Source organism: Rhipicephalus sanguineus, chromosome 3 (assembly GCF_013339695.2).
Source record: "Rhipicephalus sanguineus isolate Rsan-2018 chromosome 3, BIME_Rsan_1.4, whole genome shotgun sequence".
Taxonomy (NCBI): Eukaryota; Metazoa; Arthropoda; class Arachnida; order Ixodida; family Ixodidae; genus Rhipicephalus; species Rhipicephalus sanguineus.
Genome location: NC_051178.1, coordinates 135,598,363 through 135,609,521, shown reverse-complemented (window position 1 = coordinate 135,609,521; position 11,159 = coordinate 135,598,363). Strand labels below are relative to the sequence as shown.

Genomic DNA, 11,159 nt, shown 5'->3' with positions numbered 1-11,159 from the left:
CCTGCTCGTTTAGTTCTCAAAAACACAAAACTGTAAATTTAAGAGCCCAATATGGCCGCACAGAAACCCATCCGTAAAATATATTTTATACGAGAAAGACGAAACAAATGGTGTAGTGGTTCCGCAGCGTCCTAACATTTCATAAATAAATCAAAATTACCACTAACACTCCTAGGTTTAAATGCACTCATATACCCTATAAAGTGGACGGGGAGATGACCGCCGCGGTAGCTCAGTTGGTAGAGCATCGGACGCGTTATTGGAAGGTCGCAGGTTCGGTCCCTGTCGGCGGCAAGTTATCCGTTCCTCCACTTTACTTTCTTCACATTTATATCCCAATTATTACAAATAACATCTTCTATACTTCCCTTGGCATTCTTGTCTGCTAGTTCTCATTAATATTGTCCCCTAACATTTTTGCTTAACTATAAATTATCTTTTTTCGCATATTCGTTTTATTTTATTTTTTTACAAATTCTACTGCCGCACCCTTCGTGGCCGATCCCCCGTAGTGGGTTGAGCTATTCCCCTATAGGAACCAACCAACCCATAAAAGCGGACACACTCGCCTAAGTTTTAGGCCGTTCAAAAGAAGCAGCTAAATTAATTAAGTTAGCTTCCGTGCTTACGTCATAACACACACCGCCTCAATAGTATACCTTTCGTCTTTCTCGTCGTATTGCACCGTTCTATTGGCTAGAGAGGGTGTAGGCATAGAGCGGCGTTGTTGAATGCTTTGTTATCGCGACCCACTTCCGCGCCGCGCGCGCGCGCGCGTGTGTGTGTATGTGTGTGTGTGTGTCTTGAGAAACCTCCACAAAAAGCACCAGTCACGATCACTGCCAGTAGTATTTATTCTCAATTTAACTAGTACTGGGGTGACAGCACACAAAAAAGGTAAACGGTAGATAAACAAGTCAGGGACGAATTGGCTACGTGACACAAAGGAGACTTAAAAAGTAATTCCTGGCGTGCATCACATTCGTCGATGACGTCAAATATGATTCGCACGATACGGATAAGCAGTTCGGCATGACGTTGGTCGAACAGCGCCTTAACACACGAAACAATACGTAACAGTAAATTACACGCGTTCATGTGTTGGGAGTCGTTCTTAACAAGACAATTAAAACAAACATTACTTGTAACTATTTACAAGTGCCGCGCATTTATTTCGACATGTAGGAGTCAAACGTGTTTGTTTCGTCAATATCGCGTATTGAAAATTATATGCTTTAAACTTTTCATATAGTTAACTTTGTCTGACCACTTGCCGATCGCTTCCAAAGAGAGCGAAGGAACACTTGAAAATTTTCAACACAGACACACATATGATGTCAGAGGAGTATATTGAACTTTCGCGAAGAACAACCAATCGTGCGGTACGTTGGCGCAGAATGTTTACGTTGACTACGCCAAGAATAACAAGAAACATTTAACGAGATCGTTAGATTTTCGCGCAATAAAGACCCCAGTCGCAAAACATCGTATTATTACAGAGTAAAGTGCCAGACCACTCCGTCAGAGCCTGTACAGAGTTCCGACGCGAGAACGCGAGGCCGTAAAGGAACAAGTCGACGAAATGATACGCGACGACATCATCACTCCTGTCAAGCAAATTAATTTTGCCGTGAAAATTATATACGCGCATGTGAGCAGATTCTCTGTTGAGACTGCATACTAACGCGACTATATGCTTGACAGGAGTGAAAGAGAGCGACTGCATTATCCATTTGCTAGGAAATTATTCCTAATCTGCAACGTGTTTGCGTGGATTACTATAGTCCTTAAACATTAAGTGCCCAGGCCATATCGGTCAGCAACAGTTTCAGCGGGTACGCGCTAAGCAGTACAGTCCCGTTTCGTACAGGTGCGCGTGTCGTCTACGCACGTTATGTGTTTGCTTTGAGTCATATTTATTCGGGATTATGGAAACAAGGCTGTAGTTTGTACGGGCGAACAGAACGATCGCTCATAATTACACTGGGGCCAGAAGTAAAGTCCACTTTTCGAAAAGACGACTCCAGCGAAATTCCCCGTTTGACGATTTCTTATCGCTCCCCGAAATGTTATCGTTCAGAAATCAGGTGTACATTTCATATTCCTTGCCTTCGTCATTCAGTGGCGCGCAGCAACACCTCAATGTGGCTAGGAGTCCACGTGGGTTAACGTTTCCAGCAAAGATGGAGAGAGAGAGAGAAAAAAAAAGTGGATTTATTTCTAACAACCAGTAGCTTGAGCCCTACATATAAAGGTGCATGCACTAAATTCAGGACCCCTCATCTGATCTGACAGGTACGACAGGCCGCTACAGCTACGGTCTGAGAGAGGGAGACAAATGAAAAGGCGGGACGATGCAGGTTGTACCTGGCCTAAACGTAGTATATCTGTATACGACTACCGAAAGTGAGGGATAATGCTTTCAGAATGTGGAGAAACGAAATGATACAGCAAAAGGTCGTCTCGCCCCATCTCTCTGCTCAGTTCATTAGCGTAAATGAGCTTAAACGCGTTGGAGAGTGAAATGATCGAGTCAGCCTCAGTGTAACGCGGCGCCGCTGTCGAGAAGCGACCTAGGGAGCCGCCCCCGGATACGTCGATGGCGCCAAGGGCCGTGGCCGTTGAACCAGCGCGGCTGTGGCGTCCGGCGTCCGGGGTGGCCTCTCGTAGGCGTCCACGACGGCGGGCGACGACGGCTGCGGGGGCGTCGTCCCTAATGCGCCGACCCAGTGTGGCGCCGGAGACGGCGTGGCGCAGCCGCCGCTGTCCGGGACCGAGATGGCGCGCGGACTTAGCCGCAGCTGGCCGGCAATCAGGTTCACCGTGGCCTGCGAACAATAAGCGACCGCTAATATAGGCACGAGTAGGTAACCACGAGCTTGACTGCATATACTTCCGTGCGCGCTCTCAAGATACCGATGCTCCTTAACGCATCGCCTATGTATGCGAAAACCTTAGAAACGGGAAAAGTGGCCGTCGGAGGCGTCGACACGAGTGATGCAAAAAATCATTATCACGTGGCGACGTCACCTTACGACGTCACTGTTTACATAACGTGACGTCACGCGATGACGTCATCAGACATGATCGCTTGGCCAAAGGTGGGCCGATCTCGGAGGCAGTGCAAAACATTGGGTGCAGAAAACTATCAAGGGAGAGGGGAGATATCCTTCATTTTCTACATGTAGCTCTTTGAGACAGGACGCGGCGCACACCAATGATATACTTGTATTTCCTTTAATTTATATACCATAGTGTTTCCTACAATACTTACTAGAGGGAACAATGGCGCTGCGATCGCTCAGCCACCATGGGCGTAAGGCTGGAAAGGCTTCTAGCCTCTACAGTACACGGATTCGCCTAATCTTCGTGCTTGCGGCTTTGAACGCACTTATGGCTTTGTTTATTGTTGTGTTCTGGCGTTTATTTCGGATAAAATAATGGATCGCTGTGAGCTTCGTGAGCCGATTTGAACTGGTGAGCCTAAAGAGGTCAAGGTGGTGAAGTGGAACTGCTGAACATTGGCCGAATTCCGTATTGCGACAAAGCGGCTGCAGGCCACACGGAGCCACAGGGAGCCGAAGGAATTAACGAAGCTTAGACAAATCTGTTAGTACTATAGTATACAGGGTGTCCCAGCTATCACGCAGCACGATTAAAAAAAAGAGGAACGGCGTTACGCGAATAAAACCGACAGCATATTGTTCCTAGTACACTAGAGTAGCCACTGCTATTTTTTCGTTAATGAGGTTTAATTAATTAGTCATAATTATATTTCTAACTCGACAAGTACTCGCCTAATAGTCAAAATGTCAATGAGGCGTATGTAGGCATGTTCAAATGGCATCTAACTGCGCTACTTTCAACAACGTGCTAATTGCGCGCTCATTTTTTCCGCTTGATCAAGAAAGCCCGCGAAATATGAAAAGTGACACGTGACTAGAGTGTTGCGCGCGTCGGGAACCAGCGCCCTCAAACAGGCTCCCTATGAGGCAGACACTATCAAGGGAAAAATGCAGAAAGAAAAAAAAAAAACGCGTCGCCCTATGTGCCACTCCCCGGAAACGCACCGCTTGGCTTTACAGAGTCAGGCCGTAATCAGAACACCTGCCGCGTTATCAATGAGAACAGTCGGCCGTGAGATATGGATGATTGCCGCGTACTATCGAACGGAATGAATCCCATCGAAATTGCACGCATATCGCTGGCGCCCGACCTGTACCCTTGCCAAAATGCGGAACGCTGTCTTTCGCAACAGGCAACAGGCAAAGCGGTTGTTTGCAGTAAGCTTATTTGATGGCGCTGGCTTCCTTTGCGGGTGGGAGCGTAGTCACGTGTTATTTTTCATATTTATCGGGCTTTCTTTATCAGCCGGAAAAAATGAGCGCGCAATTAGCAGGTTGTTGAAAGTAGCGCAGTTAGATGCCATTTGAACATGCCTACATACGCCTCATTGACATTTTGACAATTAGGCGAGTACTTCTCGAGTTAGAAATATAATTATGACTAATTAATTAAACCTCATTGACGAAAAAAAAATAGCAGTGGCTACTCTGGTGTACTAGGAACAATATGCTGTAGGTTTGATTGGCGTAACGCCGTTCCTCTTTTTTTAAATCTTGCTGCGTGATAGCTGGGACACCCTGTATATACCCATCATTCCCATGCTGGCTGAAGCGCCATGCGTTGCAGCTCCCATAGACATTAGCGCCAGATTTTCCTCCAGTGTATATAAGGAAACTACGCTTTACACGTAACTTTCCACAGCGGCACGAAACGCGCGCCAAGCCGGGCTACTTCGCGTAGGAGTACATGTGCAGAAGCTCTGTCCACCAAGCTTTCCCTTCTTTGCCAGAAAAGTTGTCCGCGAGTACACGTCCTCTACTTTTGGAGAGCGGTAACCCGGTCACAGACGCTTAACATCAATGGCAATTCAACGTAACATGTGTCTAAGACATTCAAATTTAAAGCACCAAAGCCACGTGCCGCATATGCGCAAGCTAAAATGCTATACTACTGATACGTCTTGGTTGCTCAGGTAGATATTATAGTCATGACTGAAATATCCCTCCGTGTTTTTAAACGGTTACACTGCGCCAGCAACAATCACGCAGCATTTTATTTGAAACCTATGCCTTTTACTTTAAATGCTCCTATAAAGTTAAAGACTGCAAAGCGCTTTAACGGCTTACAGGCTTAAAGTGATGCAATTTCTCTAGCGCAGCCTGAAGTGTCCTTACGGGCGGCTCTATCGCACCGACGTGATGTCATTCAAAGCGCGCTGTGTTACTCTCCATAAGCACGGGTTACGGTCCACAGGAACTCCACCCTCACATTGCCAGCGCCAGCTGGTAGCGAGGGCTGTCGACGTGACGAAAGTCTATGTGCGAAACTTTACCATATAGGTATAATGAAAGTCTATGCTTTCCTGGAAGGGGGAGACCACCCCGAAGACAACTCTGAGAGGACACCCGAATAATGATGTTTATTTTCTCTCTCTCTCTCGGTCTACTAGCCTCGGAAAAGCGTTCACCTGAGAGACAGTTATCGTGCACTCCACACCTAATTTCCATTTTCATTTCCTTCTTCCTTTTAAGAATCACCTCCCCTCCCCCATATCGCAGCCTAGCTGTTCCGGTGCATAGGAGTACATGAGGTCTATACATAAAGCATGTACTCTAACATACATAAAAGTTCTTTTAACCCCCCCGCCCTGCCCACGAAAAAATACATTATGTGTAAGCTAATGAACCTCAGGTTGTCAAAATTGACGAGCCTCCGATGTGCCTCATAACAATATCCTGGGTTTTCCACGCAGAGCACCAGAATGAACCTTTAAAAAATCAGTACCGACGAGACCATTTGACAGCAGCCGCCATCGAAGCCATCTTCACCGCAAGGCAAGAAAAGCGGGCGGCGGTAGCTTGCCCTTCTTGCAGAGGATGCTTGGCAGAAAAGCCCACCCATGAGGTGCGTGACCCTTTTAAAACAACGCTCAATGGAGGCGCACCGCTATCTAGACAGCCTAGCTCAGACAGGCGCACTCGACATGTTAGCGCTAATGCTTTAGCTTGTGAACGAAAAAAGTAAGAGACGATATAGCTCCGCCAAGCAACGTAGTAGCGTTAACGCTACTACGTTGCTTGGCGGAGCCATATCATCTCTTACTTTTTTCGTTCACACGCTAAAGCATTAGCGTTGCTGGGCTGTTGCTTAAAATGGTGCTTTTGTCTCGTTTAACAGGGTTCGGAATTTCTGCGCTGTTGCTAAGTCTCTCAATTGCTATATTTATCAACGGTCAAATTCGGCCGAGGTCATTCCGTGGTCAAACTTCGGGTGGGCCATAACATGTCCTAGGCACGCCCAAGGTACTAACCATGCGTTGCTATTCATATCTTGCAGGGCCATTGCCGAATCCTGCATTGCTTGTTGCGTTTTCATGACTATCCATTCCCCCACTGAGTCCAGCTGAAGCCTCGTGTTCTTTCCTGAGATCCCAGAAATCTCGATATAGGTGTGGTAGAAGTGCTTTCGCACTAAGGTCATAGGCGTGCGCACGGAGGGGGGCAGGGGTGGTGCCCCCCCCCCCCTTATCAACGAAGGGGGTGTCAAGTCTGCCCCTTACTTTTACTAAGACGAACTTGCACCTCCAGTGCTTAAAGTGCAGAGTTATGGCCATGCAAGTTTCTGACGATAATGCCAGCCGACGACACTTCACGTTGCATACCAAGAACTGTTTGCTTCTGCATGGTACTTGAACAACGGCGCAAAGAAAGGACCAAGGAAGAGAAGACAGCTACGACGCTGTATACGACAGCGTCGTATGTGTCGTCCCTTCCTTGCCCCGTCTTTTGCGCCGTTGTTCAAGTAGCATGCATTTTCACCAACTCGCCCAGTCTGCCATCCTACTTCTGTTTGCTTCTCACATTTACCCCCAGAAAGCCGGGTACTAAAGGCAGGCCTGTTTAAGAAACACGCCATCACTTCATTTTTATTTTTGCATCCATTGCGACGCTTGTTTCCTTTCGGACTCGACCACTTGTGTGTGTGCGTGGGGGAGGGGGGAGTATTCGCCCACTAACTCGCCCACCCCTTAGCTGCGAACGCCTACGACTAAGATTACCGACCTGCGATAGTCCCTTGGCCAGGTGGCGGGCAAACACGGTGGCCTCCATGGGACTGCCCTGTCGCAGCGTCTCGGCCAGAGCGCCGATGTAGTTCTTGGCCAGCCGCAGGGTCTCGATCTTGGAGAGGCGGGGCACCGCGCTGCCCGACTCTTGGTGGTTGATGGGCACGCGGCGCCTCAGCGTGTCCAGCGCCGCGTTGAGGCCGTGCATGCGCTGGCGCTCGCGCGCGTTGGCCTTGTGGCGACGCTGGCGGAACTTGGACAGCAGCCGCGGGGAGGACGAGTCGCACGGGCACGGCGACGGAACACCGCCGCGCGGGCTCGAGCTGGACGACGGGGCCGGACACCTGCGCATGTCGCACGCCGTCCTTCGCAGCGGCGGGCGCGAGCAGTAACGTCCTCTATGTAAACACGCATACTGCTTGCTAGTCGCACGATCGTACGCGTTACCGATGTCTATATCGCGGAGCAAAAATACGCTTCTACATGTGAGTTGTTGTGACACGCGAAGTCTGTGGAAAACTGCTGTACTGCCGCCCTCCGCACGCTATGCATACACGTTGTGGGAAGAGATTTCATTACGGCTGTAAAATATATGCGCCGAGTTTCGCATGAAAGGACGTTATACCGGGTTCAAGTTGTTTCTTTCCGCTTATTTATGAATGAATAAAAAAAGGGGGAAATAAGAAATATTTTGTATACGCCTTTAACGTAACTTTCACGTTCCACTCAATAGGCAATCTACAAGCCACCGCTCCGACAAATGGACGGCTCTTCATTCTACCGGTTTCACTCCAGAATGCGTCGACATGTTAAGACGGAAAGTTAAGGCAGCCGATATTATTCGAGCCACTTCTCAAATTTTCCGCTGTGTGACTATCACACGGAGCATGACACCATCAAGCCCGTAAAGAATGGTAAAACTTGCACATACACACCTAAACTACATGTCCTTTATTAGGACCAACTCGCGCAGTGCATTTACAAGTGCGGGGTAAAGTTAGCTTATCTGTCCGACTTCTGCTTCATGGTGGATCGGTTTTAGAGAAGCGCCAAGTCACCCTCTATTCAGGTCAAGCGCAAAGTCTGTTTTTTTTTTTTTTTCGATACTCTAGCCGATCACTTTCACGTCACTCAAGGAAATACGCTACACACCACCCTAAAAAAATTAAGAAAAATGAAAGGACAGCGGCGACCACAGGTTCGACGTACGTGGTGTTCCACAATTTGTTGCACTGTAAAACGATAGAACGAACGAGTGGATAGATGAGATGGCACATAAGTCTCTTTCTTTTTGTCACTCATGTCGTTCTGCGCCATACAAAGTCGTGAGAGAACGTGTAGGCGATTGAAGCAACGTTTTGCGTCGCTCTATATGGTGAGGCTAAACCACGGACACTTCTGCTGCGCAGTGACAGCTGGTTGAAGCTGAACGTCCCAGTGGGAGAACTCACCTCAGGCGAGCAGCTGGCTGATTGATATGGGAACGCCTCGCAGCCAAGTCGAGTGTTCTTCCAACGCGCGGCCCCCAAACTGCCCCGGAGTGCGCACTGCGGCGCTTCGGCTCACGGGCTCACCTTTATGGGCCGCTTATCAGTATCTCGGACTACGGCAACACCTTTCTCTCTCATCCCTTACACTCTGCCGTACCTTTGCTTCCTTTTGTTCCCTAATCTCCCTCTCCCATTCTCGTGCACATATTCGCGCACGTAGTGCGTACACCTTCTTTTCCCTTCCATGAGGAGGCAGCGTGAGGCGCCACGTTGCCCCGCATCATCCAATGGGGATACGCGGGAGCATGCATAGACGCCGCAAGCGTTTTACCCGACGCCGGGCATCGCGCAAAAGTAATTACTCCGCCGCTGCCACGCTCGGGCCGATACCTGGAATATGTAGGAAAGAATTTTGCGCTTCAAGCGGGCCGTCCGCTCGCGGAGAGAAAGACAGGCGTTTGTTGTTTCGCACCCACGCGTCCTGTTGCGCAGCTAGGCTGTACACCACGAGCTCCGGGCCCGCTGAGCCCGGGCTTGTTTACCTTGGCAGGCCGCGGGCCCGCGTCTTCGGCGAGCGAGAGCGCCGCGGGACTGATCTCTGTGGAGTTTAATGGGCTAAGATTGGTAATTGGAGGCGATGCAGCGTAATAGGCGCGCGCGCGCTTTTCCTCTGGCACGTATACGCTTGCCTGGCTGGCAGCCGCTTCGCCGCGTGCCTCTCCTATCTGCCGAAGGCTCCGCCTCGCTTGCAGAATCGATAGAGATAGCGCGCCTCGTCCCGCGATGGCCGTTCATCTTCCCTCGCGGCTGAGGCAACGCGGGATTAATGTGGCTCCGTCGCTGGCGAGGCAGGAATCCGGCGCGCGTTCCCCGGCTGCCAAGGAGGCGCCTGGGTTATGCAAATGCGCCCACCTTCTCCGGCCAAGGCAGAGCTCCTGTCTTTATCGGACGGCAATATATTTCAGCCCACCAAGTGCGAAACCCCCCGCCTTCCTTTCTGGATCTCGCGAGGCCGTCTTAGTTGCGCATCGGCCTAAGCTGTCCTCCCTGTTCTTTCTTGTCTCCTGTGACTCATCTAAGCAAGCAAGAAAGAAAGAACGAAAAAAGCAATATGCGTATATTCTGTTAGCGCGAATCGCGGCATCAAAAGATAGAAGAGACGTCACTGGCCCTGAAAAAGAAAAAAAGATGTGTAGATTCATGAAAAACAATGTGAAACGTATTGCGGAGCATGTACAACACGAGCACGTTAAGCTAACATTCGTTGCTCGTACCGACCATGTACGCGTGTTACATATTTTGACAGCGTAGGAAATCACACCTGCATCAGCAAGGGACATAGCGGTGAAAATCTATCTGGCCAGAGTGAACGAAGCGTGGTGATTCCGTTAAGCTATATCGGACGAGCCACCGTGCGAGATAGAACCCGTATGTGTGCGGTTTAGTAAGCAAGCATGGATGTCGATGACTAGATTTTCGTTCTTCCCTTTGTGAGCGTCATAGTTAAGCCAGTTTACCAACAATAGGGGTTGTCGGGCTCTGCGTCAAGTGCCCGACAGCATTCAAACTCAGACGCTAGTGCGCGACTCGTAGAACACGCGACTCGTAGACTTAGCCCGAATACCCCCGTAATGTGCCTGTACGTGATCATCGTTACAATCTTGTCACTTGTCACTACTCTCTCTCTCTGTCTAAAGTTATCCATCTTGTTCAGGTAATGAAATCGATTGCACCGCAAAGTGGACCAAACAGAAAACAATCTTCGTAACGGCAAGCGTGCTTCACTGCATAAAACAGTTTATTGCGGAAAAGCCACGGTGCAGCTGCGCTGGCGGTAGCGCGAGCGCGTTTTGAGCGCCAAGCAGCGGTCACACAAGGTATGTTGATTTAGTGGTGCACATGATCGGTCCTTGCTTTTCCGCTGATGACCCAAAGCTGGTGAACGCATCAGCTGCCTTACAATGTAAAGCTGAGCTAAAAGCTAAACAGAGCTAGAAAACTGAGCAAAAAAAAAAAAAAAGAAAGAAAAAACACGACGACGGACGAAAGAAGCGCACACAACATGCGCTGTATGTGCACTTCTTTCGTCCGTCATCGTTTTTTTGTGAGCGCTGCACAGTCTTAAGTATGAATCAGCTGCGCGTCGGCGAAATGGGGTCAGAGACGACATGGCAGATTCTCTTGAACGGGGATGCATTTAGAGTCGTTACCTCAATTTGTGCAGAAGGATGCCAGTTACCACCTTTGACATCAACTGGCATGGCTGCATCTAGGACAGCACTTTGTTCTTGGGCAACTTTCGCGTCATGCGCGAGGAAGTTTTTCATGCACTACAGCAAAAACACTATACGTGCGTCTAGGCCACGAGCTTGTAGCGATTTTCAGTGGAGCGTGCGTAAATGTAACACCATGATCACTGTAATGTAAACCCGTGGAAAAAATTCGGCAGATCCCACGTACCGTGGGAGTCGATGTTATGCGAAGCATGCAGCAGAAGGTGACAGTGGCGTAATTATTTTTAATGATCGAAACGTTACAAA

At 49.1% G+C, this 11,159-nt stretch overlaps 1 protein-coding gene across 1 annotated transcript; it reads right to left on the bottom strand.

Annotated features, from left to right (window-relative positions):
- Positions 1-2,463: 2,463 nt before the first annotated feature.
- LOC119385106 (neurogenic differentiation factor 1) lies at positions 2,464-8,969 on the bottom strand. Its single transcript, XM_037652644.2, has 3 exons — positions 8,581-8,969; positions 7,128-7,494; positions 2,464-2,828 (listed from the first exon to the last, which is right to left on the bottom strand). The coding sequence occupies exons 2-3, from the start codon at positions 7,479-7,481 to the stop codon at positions 2,574-2,576; spliced, it is 609 nt and encodes a 202-aa protein (XP_037508572.1). The 5' UTR covers positions 7,482-7,494; positions 8,581-8,969; the 3' UTR covers positions 2,464-2,573.
- Between the last annotated feature and the right edge of the window lie 2,190 nt (positions 8,970-11,159).